Consider the following 27,225-nt stretch of genomic DNA (forward strand, 5'->3'; position numbering starts at 1 on the left):
TCTTTAGGATAGGGAGAATTATGGCATGTTTAAAAGCTGAGGGGTATTTATCAGTAGAAAGGGAGAGTTTGAATAGTTCGGTTAGGGCAAGGGCCAGGGTGGAGGAATAGGCACGAAGTAGATCAGAGGGAATTGGGTCAAGTGGACGGGTAGTAGACGAAGATGATGAGAGAATAGTTAAGACTTCGTCCACAGTAATAGGGCTGAGGGAGGCCAATGATGATTTACAGGTGGAAGGGGAGGGTATGGTTGGAGTGGCTTGGTGGGCAGAGACATCATGTGCGATTTTGTCTATTTTATCTCTAAAGTAGGTGGCAATGTCTTGGGCAGACAAGGATGTAGTGGGGGGAGCAGGTGTGGGGTTTAGGAGAGAAGTGGTTACGTGGGTTGGAAGCTTGAGAAGAAATGACTGCGGTGAAATAATTTTGCTTGGTGACAGTGAGTTCTGTGTCAAAGCTTTGTAGCTTGGCTTTGTAGTCCATGAAGTCAGCGCTGCGGCCCGATTTCCTCCACTTGCGCTCAGCTGCACGAACAGTCTTTTGTAGCTGTTTGGTGTGATTGTTGTGCCAGGGTCGGGAGTTGGCAGAACGGGGGTAGCGGAAGGTGGCAGGGCCAACATTATCCAAAGCCAAGGAAAGAGAGTGGTTTAACATGGTGGCAGCTTCATCTGGGGAGGTGATTTTGGAGAGGGAGGGGGTTAGGGACGCAAGGCAGTTTGAGAAAAGGTTGTGGTCAAGGTTACGGATATCTCTCTGCCATTGACCATGTCTGGGATGTGGCAAGCAAGGGCAAGAGTTCAATAAGTTGAAGGTGATAAGGTTATGATCAGAAAGGGGAAATGGTGAGTTATCACAGACGGTGAGGTTGCAGAGTTTAGAAAATACCAGGTCTAAAGTGTGTCCGGCTATGTGTGTGGGTCCATTGATTTTCTATGTGAGTCCAAATGAGGAGGTAATGGTTAGAGCAGTTTGGCTGAGGAGGGAAGGTTGGGCTCATCCATTGCAACATTAAAGTCACCAAGGATGAGGGTGGGCAGGTCATGGGAAAGAATGTGTTGGAGCCAGGATGCAAAGTTATCCAAAAATTGTGATACTGGGCCAGGGGGGCAGTAGACAGCAACAATGAGGGGTAAGGGGCTAAAGAGACGGACAGAGTGGACTTCAAATTAGGTGAAAATAAGAGAGGGTGGGGTAGGAAGGACTTTGTATGTACAGCTAGGTGAGAGAAGGAGACCCACACCACCCCTTACGTTGTTGCCAGGTCTAGGGGTATGTGTAAAGTGCAGGCCTCCATAGGAGAGAGCAGAAGCAGAGTCAGAGGAGGAAAGCCAAGTTTCAGTGCGAGACAGAAAGTTCAGAGATTTAGAAAGGAGAAGGTTGTGTATGGATGGTAATTTGTTGCCAACAGATCTGGCATTCCATAGACTGCCAGAGAGAGGGGGTAAGGACTTATGGGTAGGGTGAATGGGGAATAGGTTAGGAGAAGGGAGTATCTTACTGAGAGTGTGTGGAAGAGGGAGGCTGCCTGGGGGACCAGGGTTGGGTGAGATGTCACCAGAGAGTATCAGTAGGGAAATAAGGTGCAGGAGCCCAGACAGGGAAATAAGGAGAGTAAAGGAGCAGAGAGACAATGAGTTATCAGACTGGGGAGGACAGGGAGTAGTGCCAACAAAGAGAGAGCAGGGTGAATAATACATTTTTACAGATAATTGGGAACCAAAGGCCTACATTAAATAATGTGGGAAACTGAAGTCCAATAGAAGCAGTCCAGTAATATTGGTTCAAGCTTGTAAATTTTCTGAGTTCCAAGAGTGGGGGATGATGATTCAGTCACAGAGATGGTTTGATGAAATACCAGTTCAGAATGGCAGCAGCAAAGAATGTGTTGGAGTCCATGTTCTAAAGGCTTTTTATGTTGCCCAGACAATTTTCCCATCAAAACACAAAACCTTATGAAAGTGTTGTTTGTTGTGAGGGAATTGCTCACAAGATATCAGTACTATGAATTCACCATTTACACTGCAATATAAACTGATCCAAATATAAACCAAAGTAAGGTATGAATTGTGGTCACTAACATTTAAAACAGTTCAGTTCAGTTGTGTGTATGGAAATAAAATCTATTATAAGTATCTGTTATCTATTAATTACACCGCTATTCTGAACACAGCTGTATGATTATATATATATATATATATATATATATATATACACACATACACGGTGGCTCAGGGGTTAGCACTCTGGCCTTTGCAGCGCTAGGTTCGAATCCCAGCCAGGACACTATCTGCATGGAGTTTGCGGGTTCTCCCCGTGTCTGCGTGGGTTTCCTCCGGTTTCCTCCCACATCCCAAAAACATGCAGTTAGGTTAATTGTCTTCCCCCTAAATTGACCTTAGACTATGTTAATGACATATGACTATAGAAGGGACATTAGATTGTGAGCTTCTTTGAGGGACAGTTAGTGACATGACTATGGACTTTGTACAGCGCTGCGTAATATGATGGCGCTATATAAATACTGTGTAATAATATTTATTTATATATATATATATATATATATGCCATCCCTTATTTAATTTTTTTATACATTCAGCTTTACATGTTTAAAAAAATGTATTTTCATTTCAGATCTCTGAAGTTATTAGTTTCTGCTGTGACTTTCTCATTTCCTGGGTGGATGAGGAAAACGTGGTAGAAGTATACAAGCTTGCAGAGTTATTTCACCTGAACCAACTTAGTGAAGAGCTGGATACATTTGTTCTGAAAAATTTTATTACATTTTCACGTACACAAATATACAGGCAGCTTCCTCTGGAAAAAGTGCATTCTCTACTCAGCAGCAACAGATTGGAGGTAAGATCCCAGGTTTTGCAGCCTTCAGGAAGCATGTTCTAGTTATCAGTTTTTAGTCTTATCTGTTTATAATTAGTCAGTGACCAACAGCCTCCATTATATATTACTTGATGCATGTTTGGAATATGTTAAAGTGACATATTCAGTTAAAACTGAACTTTAAACTTAAACAGTTATAAACAAAATAATGCAGCTTTTTGTTTGGTAAAATATTTATAAATAAAATATTTTTAAATGCAAAAAGTGTTTTAAATTTACTTGTTGTCAGCACTGTGACCAGAAGGTAAAGGGGCAAGCCTGTGGCCCAATCAGCTGTGAAAATAATTTGTTTGAATAAAGGTTGCAGAAAAATTGGATATTCACAAAGGTTGCAGAAAAATTGGATATTCACAGTTTGAAAGTAACCTTAGGGGAATACTGGTTTCACCATCAAGTAAACCTGTCACATACCAGGGCAGCCCAACCTCAGTAGATGTAAAAGCACACATATGTTTATTCATTATAACCCTAATGTGAATTAACTACGTTTGTACCAAGTTTACTTTAACCTCCCTTGAGGTAACCCCGAGTGTGACTCAGGGTAGAAAAATTTTGCTAAAAGTGGTAACCCCAAGTGGGAAGGTTAGTAAATACAGCCTTACCTGATCCGCTAGTGTCCCGTGCCATCCACCGCCGTGATCTCCGTCTTCTGTCTTCCGGCCAGCTTCTGCACCCGATGAGTCACTTGTGAGTTTCCAGTGACGTCGGTGCGTGTGTACGTTGCCGGCGGGGCAGAAAATTCAAAATCCATTTGTATTGCTTTCAATACAAAATAACTGTATTGAATGCAATACATTGGATTTATGTGTAAAATCAGTACATTGTTTTCAAGATTTGTTTTAAAGTATATATAATAATATGAGTATAATGTGTATTTTTTTTTTAACAAAATTAAAAAAAATGTTTTTAAATATATAGATTTTTTAATTTATTCAATTTATTGTTTTTACATGATTTTGTGTTTCAAACTTTAATATACTCATACTAATATATTATACTGTAAAATAAACTTTCATGAAAAACAATGTACCACTTTTAGACATATAAAACTGGAAAGAAATGAACCGCTAGGGAGGGTTAAAGGATGTCGCTGGGTTGGTAACTGGGGATAAAGTAAAAGCAGATTTACTAAACACTTTTTTTTAGCTCTGTGTACACAAAGGAAAATGGCAGAGCTCAAGTCCAAATTCATAATAGCAGTGTCACTGCCTTAAATGAGTCACAATGGCTCAGAATTGATATGATTGAGAAACAGCTGGGAAAAATTAAGGTTGACAAAGCACCAGGACCCGATGGAATTCATCCACGTGTCCTCAAAGAGCTGAGCTCGGTGATTTCAGCCATTATTATGAACCACTAGGGAGGTTAAATATAACTAGCACAAAAGTACTTCTAAATTATGTGTTAAAAAAAATCTGTATTTCAGGTGGGATCAGAAAACGAGGTATATGAGGGAGCTTTATTATACCACTACACCTCAGAGCAGGTGGAAACGGACCAGGTCAGCCTGACGGAGTCTCCAAAACTACTTGAAACTGTACGCTTCCCCTTGATGGAGTTACCAATCCTACAGAGGCTACATGACAAGCTGGGGCCGTGTCCCCTCAAAGTGACCGTGTCCAGTGCTCTGGAATATCACAAGAATGAAATCTTGCAGCCAGTGCTTCAGGGGCCTCATACACAGCTGCGCTCCGAGTTCAAATGCATAGTGGGCTTTGGAGGGATGTTTTCTACCCCATATACTGTACTTAGTGATCAGGCCAAATATTTGAATCCACTGATTGGGGAGTGGAGGCCACTAACAGCCCCTCAAGCCCCACGTATGTCTAATCAAGGCATTGCGGTGCTCAATAACTTTGTCTATCTGATTGGGGGAGACAACAACGTGAGGGGATACCGTGCAGAAGCACGATGTTGGAGGTAAGGGTTTTTTTCTTTTCTGTAGCTTTGCTCCTGTGTTGTGATGTTATAGCTTTGATAAGTTAAACTATAAAAACCCAGTATATACATAGTACCAGTACTTTGACTTGAGGTTGTAATCTTTTGAAAGTATAACTAAAAAACAAAATGGGAATTTTGGTTTATTTTTGATGCAAACATTTTAAATCAATACAAACATGATATTTTACTGATTAGTCATTAACGTTTATGTGTGTATATTTGCCTTTTTTGTATTATGTTTTAAGGCCTATGAGGAATGCAGGAAGTTCTGTTCTCCTGGAATATACTCCTGCCTACAGTGGGACTTGACACTGGCAAAGAAATCTCTAGGTCAACCTTTCTACTACCAGAATGTTTTCCAGGGGGGATGAATGTCTTTTTGGCATCATTGCTGTGTAAAGGCTAACTTTTTCTAGTGCTATTGTTTTTCTACTCTTAATAAACAAAGTCCTATTTCTTCAATAAGACTTTTACACTGTTGCATGCACTGGTATCTCTGATTGAAGATACCTGAAAACAATCATTAACCTGCTGTAAATGTTCTGTGGCTGGACCTTGATGGACTGGACATTGCAGGTAAAGCCTGGAAGTGACTTTTGGACACTGGATTTTACATTCTGCGAACACATTAGCAGCTGAGCACTTTCCAAGTCAAAGCTGTTGGTGTTGCCTCAGGCGAACTTTGATGCAATGGGCCTGATTTATTTAAGCTCTCCAAGACTGGAGAGGATACACTTTCATCTGTGAAGCTGGGTGATCCAGCAAACCTGGAGTGGAATTCTTCAAAGTCATTTGCTAGCAAATGTTTGAATTCTGGACCAGACCCATTACAGGTTTGATGGATCACCCAGCTTCTCTAATGGAAGTGTATTCTCTCCAGCCTTGGAGAGCTTTAATAAATCAGGCCTAATGTTGGGAAGGTATCTGCTGCTTGAATTTAGGTGTAGTCAGCCCAGTCCTTGTAGCCAAAAAGTTTTGAGAAGTTTGTTCCAACTTATTTACTGTGCTCTCAAAGAGAACCTCTGCCTTTTGTTGGCCCAATGTCTGCCAGATTTGCCACTGCCTCCCCTCTCCGGAGGACCCTTCTATTTTTGATTGGTTGGCCGGTTGCCTTCTCGCTTAGGATACCAGTCCTTTTCCATGGGAAGTCATGGAAATCTTGTTGGTACTGAGACCCTGATTACCAGAGATGTTTCTTCCCCTGCAGTTTGTGGGTTTCAGAAGATGTGATTGGGTTCCATATCACTGGATCACCCTTCTGGTAATTTATTTAATCTGGATCCATGTGGCTATAGCCACAATGGTAACATCACCGATCTAGAAGGAACATGATTTATTGTATTTTTAAGCAGTGAACATTTCAGTCCTGTGTACCTGGGTCACCCCAGGTGTGAGCAGTTAGTTAACAGATTCCCATGATTACCATGATTGCTTTTATGATCCTTGTTTGTCAATATTATGTGGGTTTCAGGGGAGAACTGTCTGCATGTGACATTGTTCTATTTTTGTTTTTTTTCTAAACAACATTTTTATTGTGGTTAGATAAGAATTGTGACCATAGTACATGGCAGGAGTATAATTGAGCGTTAGTATACAGTCACAGACCAAATGTATGTATTTCTAGCAAAGAAACTCGCAAAAATCAAATACTAAGAATAACCAAGAATTAACTGCAGGTACTGTTATTGCTAACATCTTATTCCTCTTGGTAAAATTAAATGGCAGCACCAAGTAAAAGGTTATATAAGTGTATCAGAGTGTGTTGTTTCAGGGGGCTAAAACTTTTGTCTGTATTGTGTCTAAGATGGCTTTGTTTATATGATTTTTCTTACCTGTTTCCCCTTCTAATTCCTCAAATACCATGTATTATGTTGAAAGATTCTGGAAGTGCTGTCTTATGGGGATTCTTAGGGTATTATAATACAACTTAATTCAAAAAATAGATATGTTGTTGTATCCTTTTGAATGGAAGTCTCAATTCATTCCATTCTGAATAGATATTGTTTTGTTTTGAACTGTTCTTTGTTAGGAACAGATACAGTGTTGGGGAGGGGAGCCAACAGGGAGGAATTGTCATCACCCCAATTGCGGGGATTATTAGGGTTAAAAGTCAATACTCCTCTACAGTGCCATCCCTATCAGTCATCCTCATTACCTCCCAGTCAGGAGTAAATGGGAGGAAGGTTAAGATGAGTAGCAATATATTGGACAACCTTGCACCAGAGACGTCTGATAACCCAGCAGCCTCAGAGGTTATAATAAAAATCTAAACATCTAAAGCATTGGTCAAAGTTAGACAATCCCATATGGAATGCACTTGAAGGAGAATTATAAGTTCTATGAAAGAGATAAAAGAACATTTCGATGTAGGATGCAGCTGGGGTAGTTTTCCAAGAAAATATGTATAACAGCACAAAATAGTCAGAGAAATATTGCAACCATTTGTACACGGGTTGCCTGTGGGGTTCAGAGGATAATCAATCCAATCCTTCAGAAAATTGTATTAATTGGAGCTAGGGGCATCTTGTGCAGGAGGTGGACCAATCTAACAATTGATTTATGAAAGCTCTCCAAGGCTGGAGAGAATACACTTTCAGAAGTGAAGCTGGGTGATCCAGCAAACCTGGAATGCATCTGGTCCAGGATTCAAAACGTTTACTAGGAAATAGCAAATTATTTTTAAAAATCCATTCCATATTTTCTGGATCACCCAACTTCACTTCTGAAAGTGTATTCTCTCCAGCCTTGGAGAGCTTTCATAAATCAGGCCCATTGGGTATGTCACATTGGAGGTGTATGCTTTGGATTGAAAGATAGGTTGTAGTGTGGAGGAAGAAGTGAAGAGTTTATCCTGATTTTTTTTTTTCTGCTCATTTTAGCTTTTTTATGCTTTTTAGCAGAATGTTGTTTTTAAATTAGGAGCTTCTTTTGTGATCTTGTTATGAATGTGTTTTTTTTTTTTACCTGCAAAATTAGGTTACTGTGTGCTTTAGGCTTAGTCTACAGGGACTGTTTGATATCCCCATGCATTACGATGGGTTAATCTACACCAGGACGTTTCCTTGACGCACGTTTTTGGCTTGCAACGTTTAAAAAATTAAACCGCTGGGTTAACGACAAAAAATGCGGGAAATCGCGGGTAAACACTTCCATTGATTTCAATGGGACGTTTCCCCACATTTTTGAGACTTTGGTTAAAAGGGCTGTAAAGTGCGTAGAAAACGCGGCTTAGCTGTTTTCCAGCATTTTAAAGGCAAGATTTAAAACGCTAATAAAACTGCAAAAAAATGCATATAAACGCACTAGAAATGTTTACATGCGTTTTATAAAAACGTCCATGAAGACCCAGCCTTAGCTGTCCTCTCCGTTTTTTTTCCAGAAATTTAATATTTTCTTTCTTTTAAGATATGACCCCCGGCACAACCGCTGGTTCCAGATTCAGTCAATGCAGCAGGCCCGTGCTGATTTATCTGTGTGTATTTTGGGCAAATATATCTATGCAGTAGCAGGAAGGGATTATCATGATGAGCTACGGGAGGTGGAAAGATATGATCCTTACACCAACTCATGGGAATATGTGGCACCTCTTCAGAAACAGGTAAGAAAAATCATATAAACACAAATACTAAATACTGGATGACATTAGGAAGGATTAACACTGTCTAGGTTTAAGACAGCAATCAAAGCTGAAGGGTTATAGCCTTCTCCTACTCTACTAAAAGATTATCATGCAGAGATCATCACAAACTGCATCACAGCTTCTTTCTTTATAGGATATAAAGAATGCACAGTACAGTTAAAGAGCAGTTTCTGCCGCTTTTCCTTAATTAAATAATTTATTGAAATCTATGCTAAATATTAAAAGCTAAAAAAACTGATGGAAGGTTTCACATCATTTTAGGTAATGTTCTAAAACATATTTTTTGCTTTTTTTATTTTTAAATGGAAATTTCTCTGACATTTTTTTTACCTCATAGTCCAAAAGTGCTGGCGGCTTGGCTGTCATTCAAAGCCTCTTGCTTTAATACCTTGTGTCAGTAATCTAGAACAAGAAAGGCTTCTTCTTCCAGCATGTTCAAAGGCAGTAACCTAGAAATCGCACAAGTAGAAAATCACAATACCAGCCTGGCAACTGGCATTTTCAGCAACTGTTGTGCCCATCATTCTTTCCTGACAAATTGAATTTATTGCAACCAGCAATTCAGAAATATATCTACTGTTTCTTTTTCTCTGCAGGTGCATGCACATGCTTGCTCAGCTCTTGGGAGTAAGATGTACATAGCATGTGGAAGGAGGGGTAACACATACTTAAAGGAAACTTGCTGTTATGACCCAGAAAAAAATCAATGGACATATGTAGCCCCAGGGCCTGTAAGGAGGGCATGGCATGGCATGGTTTCCCTTCTGGAAAAATCATATGTGATTGGAGGAAGCAATGATGATGAGGGCTTTCGTCAAGATGTCTTGGAGGTAAATGCAAGATAGTTAGCTTGTTTCTCTGGTGCTGAATAACAGCAGAATTATAATTCCTTGTACATTATAATTAGCCCAAGGTTTAGCAATTGTGGACAATGATACCTTGTCTTGGTTACAATTGACATCTAGCAGTACTTTAAATATACTACCCTTTACCGGGCATATACTACCCTTTACAATACATACCCTGTATTGTAACCCAACTTTTCAGTAATTACTCAAAAACAGCTGGATAGTTACTGAAAAGTGCCATGTGGTGCTACAGGCTAAAAGGGTCTTGGTGTGAGATGTGATAGGTGTGTGTGTTGAAGTTTATTGGTAAAAGTTGTAGTTTCTCCTGCCAATACCTCTCATCATCACTTAAATATCATTTTAGTCACCATTTAAAAGTTGCCCCCCCCCCAACTAAACCTTTCCCAAATCTTACCTATCCACATTCCACACAGATCTTCACTTTGCAGCCACTGGAAGCCATGCAATATGTCCACAAAAAGTCTATTGGCTGGGCTCTGCTTTCAGTGACCCCATATTGAAGATCCCCTTGGGACACGGACAAGCGTGAATTCCTCTCCTTTTAATGACCATGCATGCTTTTGCCTTGCCCTGCACAGACAGGGTTGCAACGCTGGATTGGTGGTCCCGGAAGTGGTGCTGTCAAGGGACTTGAACAGTGCATTAGGGCAAGTATTTGTTGTTTCAGCAGGTAAGAAAACCCTCCTGTGCTTTGCCTTCAAATCCCTCCACAGTTCTTGTCCCACTTACCACTCTGACCTGGTAAAAAAAAATACTCCCCCAGTTGCTCTCTCCGCTCCTCCAATGACCTGCTACTGACTTCTCACTCATAACCACATCACACGGATGGATACAAGACTTCTCTAGAGCTGCCCAAACTCTCTGGAATGGTCTTCCTCGTCCTATTCGGCTTGCTCCTACTTTCTGCTCATTTAAAAGAGCACTCAAAACCTATTTTATCAAACTTGCCTACCCATCTTCTTCTGCCTTTTGAAACCACCAATACTTCCCACCACTACATATCTCCCATCCTATTGTGTGTAAATTCCCCCACCTACTAGATTGTAAGCTCTTCGGGGCAGGGTCCTCTCCTCCTGTATCACTGTCTGTATTAGTCTGTCATTTGCAACCCCTATTTAATGTACAGCACTGCGTAATATGTTGGCGCTATATAAATCCTGTTTATTATTATTAATAATAATAACAATATTAATAATAATGGGGCATGTATTAAAGGCATCACTGATTTAGACTGGCTGCACAAGTTTTTCCCCTTTAACATCACCAAATATTCCAGCAATAGCTAACTACTCTGTAACCACCTAGTCATTCTGTAGCAACACACATATTTCCCAGGGGGTAGTTGGATAGTAAAACAGTTTTGCTTTCCTTTTATTGTTTCCTAACAGAATTCTTTTAATGTATTTTTTTATTAATTTTACCCATCTAGGTGGCATGTTACAACTCAAAGACAGACCATTGGTCACTAATGTGTCCTGTGCCAGCAGGCCATGGTGAGCCTGGAATTGCTGTTTTAGACAAGAAAATTTATGTCCTAGGAGGCAGATCACACAATCAAGGAGATCGCATGGACTATGTACACATCTATGATGCAGAAAGGGACTTATGGGAGGATGGACCTCAGCTGGAGGATGACATTTCAGGCATGGCAGCCTGTGTACTTACACTTCCCAGATCTGTGCTTATTGATGCTGATGTATGGACACATGAGATGTACATGCATTATATGGACAGAGCGCAACATCCAACTGATAATGCATCTGAAGTCATGAGTGTGTCCGACTGGGAGGACTTGGATAATTCTGGTGAAGACTGACATCACCTGCTAAAACTTATTTTAAACATGTCATCCATGCATCCCGCCATTTGGTTCGAGACAAGTGCAATGTACACATCTGCCTTTTAACAGATTTTTACCTATTTCTCGCCTCCCATTCTTAATATTGAGTTTTGGAAGTCTTTGTGCAAACTGTTCTGTTTCTGTACAGGAGACTAAGCAAGTTAAAACATTTATTTTTTCCTTTGGTTTTAAAGTATAGTGCCATTCACATCTGTGCATATACTTGTAACAGTTTTATTTGTCAACTTCCTAATACTTTGCTAGACAACTCAGCAGAACAATTCTAGCACTTTGCACAAGACCTTTCAGAGCACTGAGATCTTTCACAATGTTTATCAAAAAAAGAAAAATAAATGCAAAAGATTGCAGTTTGTGTTTATTTCTTGGTTGAAAATGAAAGTGCCTTTCTTTTTGCTTAGTGTGTCTTCTAGAATTTAAAGACTTTTGACATCAATGTGCTTCCAAAACCAGAACTATACTCAGGAGACCTGTGCCCCACTTCCTAGCATCTGCAGTGGCTGATTACACCTTACATTTTAAAATTTGCCTAATTAAACGTAACTTTCTATTGTAGGCCGCTCTATATTGCTGCTTTGTAGTGGGTGGAGGGGTAAAATAGCAATAACTCTGCACTTGCAGAGGTAATAAGGCTGAACACTGGGTACTGTAATGCCCTATAGATAGTAAAGACAGCAGGTACGCAATGGGCCTGATTTATTAAAGCTCTCCAAGACTGGAGAGAGACATTTGCTAACAAATGGCAAACTACTTTTAGGAAATCCATTCCATGTTGGCTGGATCACCCAGCTTCACTGATGAAAGTGTATTCTCTCCAGTCCTGGAGAGCTTCAATAAATCAGGCTCAATATAACAAAACAGGCCATTACAGTTTATAGGAAAATTTTTAATGGGAAAAACTTGGCCTGCATCACTGGAGAACTGCTCTTACCACTATTTATTCCTTTTAGTGCTAGGTGGGGTAGTAGATCCACTAGATACAAGAAGATTGCACATAAGAGGATTTCAAACTAGTGACATATTTCAAAGAGGGATCTATGTTGTAATTCCACTTTAAGCCTACATATGGTATTTAACATTTCCCTAACTGACAATAACAGAACCAGAATTTCAGGTTTTCAGTTGTTTAATAAGTAACATTTTAAGAAGATTACATAGGTATTCCATAAGGTGAACACTTTTTGTGTGATATCTACAATGAGCACTGTATTCTTTCACATTTAGCACTCAAGAATGCAATCACATACATGCCAAAGTTACTGTTCTGTATTCAGATTGTGAATTGCTTTGCTATTTCACCTAGAATTTCAGCAACTCCACTTTTGAATAGGTGAATTCTTTTTTTATAATGGTTGACAGACTTTTATGTTAAAAGGTCTGTCTATAAAAATAACAAGAGTTTCTATCTCTTAAACAAAGCTGTGAGTACAGATTATGAGTACTTGCCATGCCTAAACTTCTCCACACATGAACAACAGCCCATGGCACTCTGCCATTTAGTTTGTTGTCAGTCACCGATTAATGCAGTTTTGTGCTGAAATCAAGATAAGTATAAAAGTTGAACACATCAATTTGAATTTTTTAGTAAAATATCACACTGGGGCAAAAAGTGTGCGGTGGGGAAATTTGCTATTTAAAAAAACCTTTTCATGGCACTCAATGGTCAGTCATGACTGTCAGCCCATATAAATTCTCCCTTAGATTAAGCTATAGCAACATTCCTTATTTTGGATAGGATTTCCTACAATCATATTTCTGCTGTGATTTGTCCAGAAGTCTGCAGAGGGCTTCAGGTCGCATTTATGAGCATACTTTGCCATTTCCTTTTCATGGAATTTATACCTGGTGATATACTGCTCAGCTATAGGTAGGCCATGTTTGGATTGTTTCCTATTGCAGCACAAGAATATAGAAATGATCACTTCTTTTTGAAGATTAAGGTTTCAGTGCTGTCATCCTACTATCTAATGAGTCACTGTGGAACGGCTGTGAAAATTCACTGTAATGATCACTGACCTTTTGCTTGTCCTAGGTCAGGGACTGATTAGATGGTACTACAGGTATATCTTTCAAACAATGTGACAAACTAGTAAAAGAAAATTGCCAATCATAAGAACAAATTTGTTATTAAAACACACGGTCCTATTTTAATAACACTGATGACATGATTGCTGGATTCAAGAGACACTGAAGTAGAACACATGTTTTCTAATAGGAGTTCAGCATGAAAGGTATGTTCAAGAAGTTGAGCATTCTTTAAATCCGATCTCTGAACAAAGTTTACCTACTAATCGCCATTTACAAAAAAAAAATTATGGTCTGTTATATTGAGTTACTCTGTAACATGCCAGTTCCTCCTCTGATAGTGAAAGTGGTCTACATCTGCCAATATTTTATGCTATTGGCTGGTCCTGTTTCCACTCCTACCTTGCCTGCACTTCAGCAATGTAGCTGTTGGTGTAGTTGACATTTGACATTGTGTTCTATGCTGTTCAACTCAGACTACTGGATAGAAAAATGTGTAAATATAGGAGACGTGTATTATCTCTTGATTCTTGGTGAGCTTTGTTTTTTCCTTGCAGATCTGTGCAGTAATCATGCTTGAAACTTTGTCTTTGTAGGAACTTCCTGTAACAATATCTAGTCTCATTGCATGTCTTGTATCCACCCTCCTCTTCCTGTAGTTAGCTGTAGGCAGCCTGTAGTTTGTAGCATACATAAAGTGGAATCAAATAGGCTGAGGATATTGAAGAATATATTTAAATGATTGTTGTACACGGAGTTCAGCTTTAGATTTCTATACATGTGACAAGGTCCTTTAAAAGAATTCCTTCTAGTGCTAAAAAGTGTGTTAAATTATGCCCTGGGTTCTCACCACAGAGACCCTGATTTATACAATTGTAGTAGGAAACTTACTGCAGTACAATTTTGAGCTAACTGCTCATTTTAGAACAAGTATAGGAAAGATGTACCCTCTTTATAAGGTTAGGCTTCATTTGAACATGTCTATATACATTTGGAGAGAGCGAAGGAAAACAAGAAGCCTGATTTATTAAAGTTCTCCAAGACTGGAGAAGAAAGACTACTGTGGGTGAACTTGGGTCATCTAGCAAACCTGGAATGGATTTCTTTATAATCATTTGCTATTAGTTGGCAAATGTTTCCAATCCTGGATTAGATCTATTCCAGGTTTACTGGGTCACCCAGGTTCTCCCATGATGGTCTATCTTCTTTAGTCTTGGATAGCTTTAATAAATCAGGCTCAAGGTAACTGTACTTTTTTTAAAAGTAGGGTTATCCTTTAAAGATCTTTGACAAAGTAGTCCCTAGAAATGTGTACATGATCACTGGGTCCATTGTTAGCATCAGCACTTGTTTCTCAAGCCTTAAATAAGTGGAGGAATCTCCTACATAGGGGTTTAGTGGAGGAACAAGTCTCACAGACCTATCTGGTGGAACAACTGGTACAGAGCTTGAAGTTCATATACAATGGGCAGGTGGACTCAGAATCATTGGTTTCCAGACTGTCAGCCCTGGCTGTAGTCATCTGCCAGCATAAATGTTGGTGGGTTCACTAAATTTGTAAAATACAAATGCCTCCATGGATCTGCCTTTCACAGATTGCCTGTTTGGTGTAATTGATGTGGTCATCAAAACCTCACCAGATAAAAGTTAATTTTGGAAGGCAATCCCTCTACCTTCTTGCAAAAGCAGCTCACATCATCTTCTTCCTCACTTGTTCAGCTTAAGGTTTGTCAGACAATTGGGCTTGCAAACTTCTGAAGAGGTTTTTTTGCCTCTAGCCTGTGACTACCTCCACATTTGTTGGATTTGTATATGTCTGTTAAGGGACCCCTGCCCAAGAGGGTGGGGATTCTATTTCTGACTGCATAAAAATTTCAAGTTGTGTATTTAAATCTCTCCATGATTGTTCAAGATGGGGTTATGCCATTTGGTAGTGGTGTTATATTCATAGATATCAAGGAATTTAATGTACCTATCTACCAGGGACACCAGCATTGCTTGTGCTACATGATAGAAGAGCATTACCAGTTTGCAGCCTTGCCCTTTAGCTTTGCCTCAGTTCCTTGTATTTACACCAAGACATTGGCACGAGCGGGAGACACCCTGAAGTCAAGCATAGTCATGGGGTACCTGAGCAATCTTCTACTATTTGTGCCGTCTCATTTGGAACTGGAGTCTCATTTCTCATCCTGTTCATTACTACTCTGACTTCATAGCTGTATTAGAGAGTGGGTGCCAAGAGCAGCAGCAAGGTCTCTGTAGTTTACATGCCAGGAGTAAAATACAGGCAAGCTGAATATCTTTGTCTGAACAGGAGAGTTGTGAGTGCTCCCTTCAACCTCAAGTCTTTCAACAAACCTGACAGTGAAGGGAAATACCAGATGTCAGCCTCCTGGCACCATGACTCAATTGAAAGGCATTGGGGTCACTAGCAATAGGAAAGGACCATTGGGCAGACTCAGCAGGAGCATTGGTAGCTCCAGGAGATCTTTACAATCTGATTTAGTAGCCTGCTGTGCCTACGAGCCCCAAGTTTGTGGGACTCCAGATATAGAAACACAGTTATAAGCTAGAAAGCCATCAATAATGCATACTATGTTGTCTGTGACTTTGCAGGAAATGAATCCTTTGTCCCCTAATAGGAGTATCAGGATTACCTTTCTTTAGGCAGGTCTGGGTTATATCACATTAAAATGTATCTAAGATATAATACAATAATGCTCCAGGAACTCCTGGGCTCAGTTTTCAGTAGATTTTGGTGGTTTGAAACACCGACCTCCATTTTTATTGCTGCCAGGCTCTGGCAGTCATGTCCAGAAGATAGCTTTGTCCGGTTAACACTGATGTCATAGGAGGAACTCTACTGAAATACACATGAACATGTTTCATTTGTTGCCAGTACAGTAATAGAAGGGAAATCTTCCAAATTGGACATTTGCTGACATCTATCCAATGCAATTCCCCTACTACAGAGAGAGATGTATTCTTACCTCCTGTTGTGTCAGCAGCACTGAGCCTTAGGTCTCCTGTATGGGACATGACAGGTAAAAAATAAAACCTGACGAGTTTTATCTATGTCTATAAATCTGCTGTGATTGAGCTTCTGTAATATGTGGTTCGGTAATTTGGCAAATGTGTGTAAAGCTGTTTGCATGTTTTCTTACAAACATTAAAATCCAATTAAATTAGCTAACTGTATGACAGGTGCCTTAAGAAATTCAAAGTCCTTCTGTTTGATTTACTTTACCATGTCCAGCATAAGTATAAAGTGTGTATCCTACTATAATGCTGCAGAGTGGGACCCCTCTCCTTGTGCGGAAGCAGTAGTCACTTTGCAGAGTTCCAACACGTCCCCCCGGTGAGTCAGAGCCAGAATTCTCCAATCAGCAGAGATCATGTTCTTTGTGACTGCAGAGCTATTGGTATGACTTGGCAGGGGCTGTGTCAGACCTCTCCAGAGAGACCACTGCTTTCCTATCCTAAGACTTTGCTCATATTTTAATGTTTTATTGCACATGTAATGTGTTTAGCATATTTAAACTGAATGCTCAATTATAAATTACTGAACTTAGGTATAAATGTTTTCTCTTACACAGGGCGTAAGGAATCCGTAGGGCGTTCGTGGTATTTCTGTCTCAGAATCTTGTATTTCCATGTATAGTAGTATGTGAACACAATGTGTATGTTGTGCCTATGCAGTCCCTGTTCTCCATGTCAGAAGAATGGCTGTGTGATGACCACATATATACGGCAGCTGTGGACCTGTACATCACTGTTGTACTTGTACTAAAATAATAAAACCACCAGTGGAGGTCGACATGTGTTTAAATAAAGTTTATTGTATCTAAAGGTAACCCCTGGAGCTATAGCAGAGAGAGAGGGAGGTTATTCTGTGGTCCATCACTTTATATAGGGCTCCAATTATAAAAGCCGACGCTGACTATATTTAAAAAGTGATGTCATTGGTCTACGTTACGTCAAAAGCCGAAACCTCACAACACCCTGCGGGGTAGCGCAGCCAATCACCAGCACGGGCTTCAGAATGTTCACTGACGTCAAAACCAAGTCGAAAGCAATTGGTCAGAATGTTTGCGAGCCGCTTGTAAAATCATATGAAAAGTGGCGCTCCAGGCCGCTTGGGGAAAAGTGACGTGAGCATCAGCCAATAGAACCACATAGGAACGCCCCTCTCCTAATCAGGAGGTGGAATGGGACGTGACTACTATGCCTAGAAGTCCTATTGGTTGCTTCGGCATCCTGACGTGTATCCGGTCCGATGTATGTGAAAGCCCGCAGTCCGTCCGCCATTTTTACTCTCTCCCCAGTCTCGTAGAGCAGAGAATAGGGAGGGGACCCGAGTGGGGTCACGCACACGCCGCGCGGGCCTGACAGGACCTGCCGCTTCCTCTGTGACCATGACACCCAGAGCTACCTGAGGAACAGCCTGAAAGTACTGAGCCTCTCCCCGCATCCCCTCCCGCTTACCACCGTTATCTCCTATAGACCTAGGCGGCAGACTGCTCCGTCATGTCGTCCGCTCGCTTCGACTCATCGGACCGCTCCAGCTGGTACTTCGGGCCGGTCTCCCGCCACGAGGCTCAATCACGGCTGCAGGGCCAGAGGCACGGGGTGTTCCTGGTGAGAGACTCGTCCACCTGCCCCGGGGATCACGTGCTGTCCGTGTCCGAGAACTCGCGGGTCTCCCACTACATCATCAACTCGCTACCCGGCCGCCGCTACAAGATCGGGGACCAGGAGTTCGACAATCTGCCCGCCCTGCTGGACTTCTATAAGATCCATTACCTGGACACCACCACCCTCATCGAGCCGGCCCCCAGGTGAGAGCATGGAGGGGCAACTGGGGGCAACAATGTGCCGGGTATAGGGGCCCCAGGTGACCCCCTCACATCTGGATTGGGATCAGAGCCCTGGGGAGGGTCAGCAATGTGATAATACAGAGACCATGGCTGCCACTCCCACATCTGCACCATCAGAGTCCCAGATCAGTGTCATCCATACACCCAATACAGGGGCCAAATACAGCAACCCCCTACATAGGTTTATAGTAACACCCAACCCCCGGTCCCCTACATAGGTCTATAGTAACAAGCCCCAGACCCCTAAAACACCCAATACAGGGGCCAAATACAGCAACCCCCTACATAGATATATAGCAACACCCCCCACCCCCCTACATAGATCTATAGCAACACCCCCCCAGGCCCCTACATAGAACTATAGCAACACCCCTCCCCGGCCCCTACATAGAACTATAGCAACAACCCCCAGCCATGTGCCCTGTACATAGATCTATAGCAGTCACTGTCACATCTGCCCTGGGGTCACCATGTACATATATTACATGTATCTAGAGCAGCAACCCCCAGCCATGTGCCCAGTACATAGATCTAATACAATGGGGCCACAATGTACATACAGTACATATATCGATAGCAGTCACCCCCAAATCTGCCCTGGGGTCACCATGTTCCAAGTACATAATTCTTTAGCAGTCTCCCTCACAGCTGGAATAGGATCAGAGACCATAGCTGACACCTGCACATCTGGATATAAAGGAGGGGGCCTGGTTACCACCAGTATACAAGGACCCATAGTTGTCCCCTCCACACCTGGACTGCTATCAGAGCTCTGGGTGTCCTCAGTATGCTGGGATAGGATCGGAGCCTATAACTATTAGCAGTATGACAAATACAGGTCCATGGCTGCCTCCCCTACATGTGAACAGGGATCAGTACAGGCATCCATAGCCGTTATTTACCTTTATATCCTGAACTTTGAACTGACTGGTGCATCCTATTACTTGGAGCCGTGCCAATGATAAAAATAAAAGTCTAATCATTGTTAGGATAAACAGGACCAAAATAGATATTTCTAATTCTGTGGCTTTTCTTGCGGACCTATTGTATGGCAATGTAAGATCTGCAGTTAATGGGGAAAAAATGACTTTCTTTGTATAGTAAAAGATCATATCTGTCAAACTGATGTTTCCCATACAGCTCCCATTTGCTCCTAACTCTTGTTTGCAGTTGTCATTCCTGGACATGAAATGGTGTCTGGCCCATGTGACACTTCCCTTCTATATCTGTGTCAAACATTTAATTCCTTGCTTTGTTTAGGAATACAAAACAAGTTGCTGATGCAGGTTTAGCGGCTGTCAGATTCCTGGCCAGCCACGGTGCTATTAGTGCTGATTTTTCACTACTCTGGATGTTACTAGTTAGTGCCTCGGCTTAAACAAATCGATAGTGTCTGGAATATTTAATAAGCTATGACAAAAGTCTTTGCTACAGAGGCAGTTTTTTTGTTTCCTCATCTGAGATCCCAGCGTGTAGATTGCAGCACCTTCTGGTGGTAATTGATTTCTTAGAAGTTGTGCACATGACGGCCCCTTCTATGCTGTAATACTTGAGCTCAATATCTTTCTGGTAATTTCTGAACTTGTGTTGAGGGTTTATTAAAGCGCTTATAAGTTGACAGCAGTATTGCACACATTTCTTGTACAAATCTTATTACTGCCTTTTCTTTGGCAGCTGGATGTGTTCTGCTGAATGCAGTCTTTCTGCTTTCCTTGGTGACCACTGCATTGCATCATATTTGGCAGCCTAGCAAACTGTCAAGGTATACAGAGTTTTTAGTAACAAATGGAATCCAGGGGACACTTGGCTTTTGTAGGAAGCTGGTATGGTCAGGCATTTTAATCTGATAATCTAATTACCTGGCACTTTATATACCTTGTAATTCGCTAAGCCTATTTACTAAATGCGATTACTAAGTTTGGGTTTATAATACAGGCTCTGGTCAGAGATTAAAATATTACTTGACATGAAACTTGCATAACTGTGACCCCTTTATTTTACCAAAAGCCCTCCTGAATGCATAACTCCTTGTAAGTATCTATAAACCTGTTCAGATGTAAAGGGGTATTTTTGTTTCTGAATCCTATTCACTAGAGATCCCTTGGTCTTATGACTTGCCTTATTCAGATCAAGTTGGACAGTATTCCTGTTGCCTATGTTAAAGCTGGGGGAAAAAAATGCCCTAGAGTATCCAAGTTAGTAAATCTCTTTAACCCCCCCCACTTGTTTATCGAGCTACTGCTTCATCCTTTCATTGGTTATCTTTACAATTTATTTTTACTAGGCATATGTTAAATTTACAAATCATTTTTTTCATTCATGCAAATTGTTGCTTTTTGTTCTACATCTATCTACATTTTAACTAGAACACCAACCAACTAGCCTGATGTCTCTGTATATATATACAATTTAAGTATTGGTCTTAAGTGCTGTTTGACTTAAACATTTCCTTTTCTTCTGTCTGAAGGTTCCCTAGCCCGCCTGTCAGTGCAGGATCAGCGCCAAACATTGTAGCATCAGAGGATAACTTGGAGTATGTACGAACTCTGTATGACTTCCCCGGGAATGATGCGGAGGACCTTCCTTTTAAAAAAGGAGAAATTTTAGTAATTGTAGAAAAGCCAGAGGAACAATGGTGGAGTGCCCGGAACAAAGACGGTCGTGTTGGTATGATCCCTGTACCCTATGTTGAGAAGCTAGCTCGCCTACCGCTTCATGGCAAAATGGGGAACAGGAATTCAAACAGCTATGGTATACCAGAGCCCGCACATGCCTACGCCCAGCCGCAGACTCCCAGCCCATTGCCTACCTCTGGCACTCCTCCTGCTGTCACTCCATTACCGTCTACCCAGAATGGACCTGTGTATGCTAAAGTTATTCAGAAACGAGTGCCATGTGCTTATGATAAAACTGCCCTTGCATTAGAGGTAAGTTGCTGTGCATAGAGTAAGCTGCTTAACTTTGAAAGATAGGAAGGAATCATTCATGTAGTCATCTTTCTATAGTGTATCATACCAGCGTGGTCCATGAGTGTCCTCTTTTTGTAAGGCTTGTTTGTTCTTTGATGTTGCCATCTTTCAATGTTTTTGCCTGATCCATGTATTGTACCTTTTGTGTATTGTTCAGTCTGTTGTAGAGAAATGCTTCTTATACTTCGTAAAGAGCACCTGTCAGGGAAGCTGTTATTTGTCATAGTTTTCTCTCATCCAATCCCCCCAGAATATTCCAGAGCAAGCTTGTGAATGTGCAGCTGCTATAGTAGTGGTAATTTGCCCTTGAACTAGGACCGTATTATGGTACATTACTAACTGGGAGCCTTGGATGTGATGAATAAGTCTTTCTGGCAAGTTCCAATAAAAGGTTTCATTGGTCCAGAAGACCTGCGAGAATCAGAATACCAGCCTTACTGTAAAGATTCATCGCCTCAATGCGAACCTGTTTGATTATAACACAGACTTCTCCTTGCGAGTTACCTCATTTGCTGTATTTGGGTATAGAGACCAGATCTTTTATATTGCACTGTAATCCATTATATCTCACTCTTTGTTGGACTGGTTACTGTGTATCAGTAAGAAGTCGGGTTGCTGAGGATTTAGGGGTACAGAAGCTCTCCTGAAATCAGTAAACATGTTTCATGCTAGAAGGTGAACAAATGATGAAGCTGCTGGTTGGTCCCCCCATTCTTAGTCCCCCAGGTACTTTGTATAAGCCACAGAATGCGGTCTGGGAAAAAAAGCTTCCAGAATGTATACAAACTGGCAGAAATATTTACACGTTCAGTGATATGAAAATACTTGCCAGTGCAGTACAGTGGTTGTAAAGAATTAGTTTGCTGGCACCGTATTCTCTTTTCTATACATCTAAGTAGGTCTGTACTGACTCAATTTATCAAGTGTTAATTAGTAGAACATTATCGCAGAGTCTCTCTGGGTTGGTATTCTAATTAGGTTGTTTCTTGGCAAATTGACACACTTCAGAAGGTTAACAAGTAGGTCATTGTGTTTCTAGCTTCTTAAATCCCAGCAGCCAGCTTGACAGATATGATACGTATTCAGTAACTGAGCTCTGGTTTTCATATACTAAACTCTGAACACTTAATGCAAATAAACATCTGACCCTTTAAGTTTTTATAAATGAAAGGCACAGTATTCATGAATACTGGTACATCTGAGATACATTGTGAGGTATAAAGTAGTTGTCCTGTTTGGTATAAGGCCATCTAAATATTGCATCAGGCTAATATATTTATTCATTGCACCGTTCATGCTTGTAGAAATGTGAAATTCTGTTAGTACGAGCGGGAGATTGTTAAAGTAAATCTCTCTAAACCTGGGTTATTTAGACTAAACATATCATGAAAAATGTGATTACTGCGATTGTGTCCGGGTTTTTTTTTATGGTAGGTGTATCGACTGTCAATAGGAAGGTGTGGAGTGTGGCCAAGCTTGATTTTTACAGGAAAGTTGATTTTAGGACATCAGCTCATTTTTTAATTTTCATGAGAGGTTAGGTATATATTAGGTTTTCTTCACATCTTTGGTGGCAGCACTGATATGTTTTGCATTCACCTGCATATTGAAGAAATGTTTGTGAATGGTTTTCCAAGAGGAGCGCTGACATTGTCAGACAGAGCACCTTGGCATTAAGTCAGAGGAGGGAAGTCCTGGAAGGATCAGTAAAACATGAATGTAATATAAGGAAATGACACATGGTAAAAGTTTGCCATTGACTCAGTAAAACAGCATGTGTGCTCAGGTGGGACTGAGGCGTGCATGGAATTCTGAGTCACGATTCCTTCCCTGAGGCTATAGATTCCAGGAATAACCAATGGGCAGCAGATCACAGCAAGCCACCTGCAGGTTTATAATGGGTGGGGTAGACACATGTGGCTGACAATGGTGAAAGCTTCTAGATTACACTCGGACTTGTTGGTTCTTGCATGGACAAGCATTCATCTAGTAGTATGCAGTGTGAATTCTTAGTTCTGTTACAGCAATGTCAAGCAAACTAAAAAAAAAAAAATCTGACTAAAACTTTGTTTCATGTTGGTTACACTGAAAGTGATGACTTATTACCTTACTTACCTGCCTGGTATCTTTTAAGAATGTTAACTTCTGTTCAGCAGTGTAGCGCGAATTTTAAGTTATTATTCGTCCCTGACATTGCAGTGTTTTTTGGCCTTTATCACAGTTATCTGGATAATTTTAAAACTAATTTCATTTCTGTTTTTGTATTCCTATGCAGTTGCATTATGATAAATCTTGGGAGTGTCATGGGGAACTTTTTATATAAAACAGTGAATCTGACATTCACTAGAATATTATCTAGTAGAATGTCAATTCCTGCAATTGAAGCTAATAATCCGGAAGTGTTCATAGTGTTATTTTTTTTTCCTCAATATGTAAAACCTCTTGGACCCCATTCACACTTTGTGCTGCATAGTAACACGTGTATCACCTTATGGTTTGTCAGTAGGCACAGGATACAACGTGTGGAAACCCATGAATGTGTTGCAGTTCTTGCACTCTTTTTAATGCACCATGGTAAAATTTGGTAGCCCAGCTGACCTTCATGGAGTACTCCTGTGCAGTCTGTGCTGAGGAATGAGAATGCTTGGTCTTGTGTCTTATAATAAGATTTAATGAATAGCTTTCTCCTGTATTAGTTAGTCTTGGATAAATCTTGGACTTGTTCAGTGTTACTCTCTGTATTTGGACAGAGATTTGTGTGTTTTTGCTTGCACGGCTACCACTTCACCTCTTGGAGAGCTTTTCACCATCAGGATACTAAACGGCTACCTCTGCGCTCATCAGCATTCCACCTCATCACACAGCAAGGCGGCAAACCGATAATAAGATTGCACCTTGATTCCTAAATTGGTCTTTGCTCCTGCTCCAAAATAGCAGTGTACCAAATCTATAAACTACCTCTGAACATCTTACACGTTTGTGCTTTTGGAAGAATGGAATATCTTCAGTGATCAATCACAGATCTTTGAAAAAACAATCTCAATTGGCTGCCCAGGAATGCTGAGATGCTGCACAATCGATGTTCCTGATTGTCTGTCTGTAACGTCCTTGGTATTTATGTCGGGGTATTTCACATTTTGAGTACATTTACATTATGGGTTTATGCTTTTTAATGTAATGTGCTGATTTTGATGTCATTGACTTTTCCCATTTAAAGTAAATCTCTGTATAAGAAGACATAACTGCTTGTCAGACTAAATGTGGTTATTCCATTGCTGACCCAGTGTTTTTGTTTTGCTTGTAGGTAGGTGACCTGGTGAAAGTGACTCGAATGAATATCAACGGCCAATGGGAAGGAGAAGTAAATGGTCGAAAAGGGCTTTTCCCCTTCACACATGTGAAAATAATTGACCCTCAGAATCCGGATGATAATGAGTGACTTATTTCTCCTCTTAGCTCTGCTTAATTCACTCTCCTTCTTCCAGATCCTCTGAAGCTTTTTTGGCATATCCCTCAACTCAGATTTTTCAGCTGCCTGGTTATTTGACACTTCTGAAAATAACACACTCCAAAGTTCACCTACTGACGCATGTAACATAGCTGTGTTTGTCCATAATGCAGAGCTACTGCCTACCACGTGTGCAAGGGTCTGAAAAAGCTTACTTACAAATACTGCGCCAGCCGCTAATCCCATGTAGCCATGGAGAACAATGCCTGGTGGAATACTGATGTGTCTGATATGAGTTTTTCCTCTTGAACAAATCCAAATCAGTCTTGTGGGGATGTTGGATCTATTGACTATACACATGGCTACAACATAACGAAGAGTGCTGTGATAAGCTGCCCCATATGGAGAGATTGTGTTGTGCTCAATCCTTTATTGCGTATGGGGACACCTCAAGGTTGTGGTAGTAGGTGAATTTGAGGCCTTTATTTATACATTTAATTGTTCTAGACAGGAATTGAGAACACGCCTACTTCTCTTTCTAATACAGTTCTGTCACTGTAGTGAAAGATGTCATCTGCTTGTCCTTCTAGTAATGAACGGATTTCCAGCTTGATATTCGATGCCGCAGTGTACCATCTGTATTTTTTTTTCTCTCTTCCACTTAGTGAGTGCCATTATGGAATTGTCCTGTGAGGTGTTTAGCAAATAGATCTCCTGGAGAAGCTTAGTGAATTTGTCTTTTCTGAATATTATTTTTATTTTTTTTTAAATTATATAGGCAATTATTCCAAACTCGAGCGCTAGTAATAATTCAGGACATCTTTAAAACCTCTGACCCAGTCCTAGTAGTTCTATTTGCTTTGATTCATTCATTGGGGATGTTTTTTTCCATCTTACAGCGAGCTGTCCTTTTCTGCTGCAGCTTGTGAGCACAAAGGGAGGAAACAGATCCTCATACAATGACCTTAATTCCTTTTTTTCTGTTTCAAGGTATTTGCCCCGTTTCCTGGAACAGTGCAACAAGCAATTACAATAGAAAAGCCCCAACTGCTGTTTACAGTCTATGTTGTACATATGCAGTAAGGTTTGGTATGCTTCTGGCCTTGAAATAGCTGTTCTCCCTTAATTTAAACCCACCTTCCCCTCTTCTATCAAACTCTGTTTAGCTGGATAAATTCTTTAGCTATGCCCTAAATTTTAATTTCACTGTCCACTTGGTTGTTTGAGTACAACAAATGTTGAAAGGGAATTTGTCACTTGGGACACTCTTCTAACAGAGGGCAATGTCCTATTTTATTTTTGTAAAGGGAGGAAAAGTGCATTTGTGCCATTTTGTTTTGCTTGTAAATTGTAATTTTATATTGTATTTACCTGGGGTGGGGGGGGGGGGGAGATTTGTTTTATGATTAAGTGTAATTAACATTTTTAACTGTTTCAGACCATTAATTTTTTCCGCTCATAAGCCTCACCTTTTATTTCTGCTTGATGTTCTCTGTAGTTTTTTTCAGAGGGTCAGCTCGCATCGACAAATTACTTTCTACTACCGAAGGGACGTCTCGCTAGGTTACACAGAATACACAGTGTTTTAGGTGTATGCTTTTTAACCTGAATTTTCTTTTCGAAGGGGAAATCATAGCTTTTGAGTTTTATTTTATTTTTTTGTGCTGTAAAATTAACAGTATTAAATTACTTATATTCTTAGAATGCGGTCTGTTCTTGTGTGTGTGTGTGTTCCTTCTAATTTGCATAGGTGGGGAAAACATTAGTTTTAATAATAGGACCAAAGATCAGCTTTACCAATAATTCTGGTGCAGCTGGGAGTAGGTTGCACGGTTCCAGAAAACATTTTATTGGCTGCCAGTTTCCAAACCAATAAAAAGCGAGGGGATGTACAATGCCAAACGAGCTGTATTTTGCCCATACCTGTTCTATATAAATAACATATCCACTTTACATACACTCCCTTTTTTTAACAAAAACCATTGAAAAATAATATGATAGAATAATAATAATTCTCAAACGGTCATTGCAGCAAATGCTGCTTTACTGCAGCACTGTGCAGTTTCCCGAGATTCTGGGTATTCAGTAATGCCTGAGATCTGGGATTTCAACCCCTATAGGATGGAAGCTGGACTAATGTAATGTTATTTACAGATTTTCATGGTGTTTTGTATAGGAAGGGAATGGCTGGAGGGGTTGGAGGACCATATATGATCAAGGTCCACTTGGTCACATGGTCAGGTTTTTATCTTGGCTTTAGGAACTCCAAATACAATCACGAGTCCATAAAGAAGCTTTACTTACCTCCCTCCTCTAGTCTCACAACTAAAATACAAAATAAAATGCATCGGATGAACGGGTACTCCAAATAGGGTAGCTTGGATGTTCAGGTTGGCCTCACCTGGCATATATTGGCCACACACAGCAATTTTATAAATTTTGCCATTGCAAGCGAAATTGCTGTGTGTATACAAGATTTGAGCTTTCAGGGCATGCTTTTCTTTTGTATATTACTTAACCTTTTAATGAATTTATTGTGAGGACCAGAGCACTACTAGCTTAAGTATTTGCTGAATATAAAACTAATGCATTTTACAAACGGAGATTGTGATTTATACTGGAATATCACGTTCACCTTGATGTTAGTATGCCTATACATATAAACATTCACACAAATTTATTGGGCCAGTACAATAAAGGTAAA

General features: G+C 40.5%; 2 protein-coding genes across 5 annotated transcripts in view; both read left to right on the forward strand.

Annotated features, from left to right (window-relative positions):
- KLHL22 (kelch like family member 22) overlaps window positions 1-11,549 on the forward strand; it is an 18,850-nt gene extending 7,301 nt beyond the window's left edge. For all 4 annotated transcript variants that reach the window (XM_072415585.1, XM_072415586.1, XM_072415587.1 and 1 more), the window contains exons 5-9: window positions 2,631-2,855; window positions 4,321-4,814; window positions 8,241-8,433; window positions 9,072-9,305; window positions 10,774-11,549. In XM_072415585.1, coding sequence (XP_072271686.1) covers window positions 2,631-2,855; window positions 4,321-4,814; window positions 8,241-8,433; window positions 9,072-9,305; window positions 10,774-11,160 — 1,533 coding nt within the window. In that variant the 3' untranslated portion in view covers window positions 11,161-11,549. The remainder of the gene's footprint in view (window positions 1-2,630; window positions 2,856-4,320; window positions 4,815-8,240; window positions 8,434-9,071; window positions 9,306-10,773) is intronic.
- Window positions 11,550-17,498: 5,949 nt separating this feature from the next.
- Window positions 17,499-26,225, forward strand: CRKL (CRK like proto-oncogene, adaptor protein). Its single transcript, XM_072415591.1, has 3 exons — window positions 17,499-18,065; window positions 20,572-21,031; window positions 24,378-26,225. Exons 1-3 carry the CDS (start codon window positions 17,755-17,757, stop codon window positions 24,510-24,512), a joined length of 906 nt encoding a protein of 301 aa, XP_072271692.1. The 5' UTR covers window positions 17,499-17,754; the 3' UTR covers window positions 24,513-26,225.
- Window positions 26,226-27,225: the final 1,000 nt, after the last annotated feature.

This window comes from Pyxicephalus adspersus, chromosome 6 (assembly GCF_032062135.1).
Source record: "Pyxicephalus adspersus chromosome 6, UCB_Pads_2.0, whole genome shotgun sequence".
NCBI classification, from domain to species: Eukaryota; Metazoa; Chordata; class Amphibia; order Anura; family Pyxicephalidae; genus Pyxicephalus; species Pyxicephalus adspersus.

Bases quoted from the DNA above. Each gene is read 5' to 3' on its own strand.
- CRKL (XM_072415591.1), top strand. From the start codon at position 17,755: ATGTCGTCCGCTCGCTTCGACTCATCGGACCGCTCCAGCTGGTACTTC. The intron at 18,066-20,571 runs GTGAGAGCATGG...TTCTGTCTGAAG, and splicing joins CTCATCGAGCCGGCCCCCAG to GTTCCCTAGCCCGCCTGTCA. The intron at 21,032-24,377 runs GTAAGTTGCTGT...TTTTGCTTGTAG, and splicing joins AAACTGCCCTTGCATTAGAG to GTAGGTGACCTGGTGAAAGT.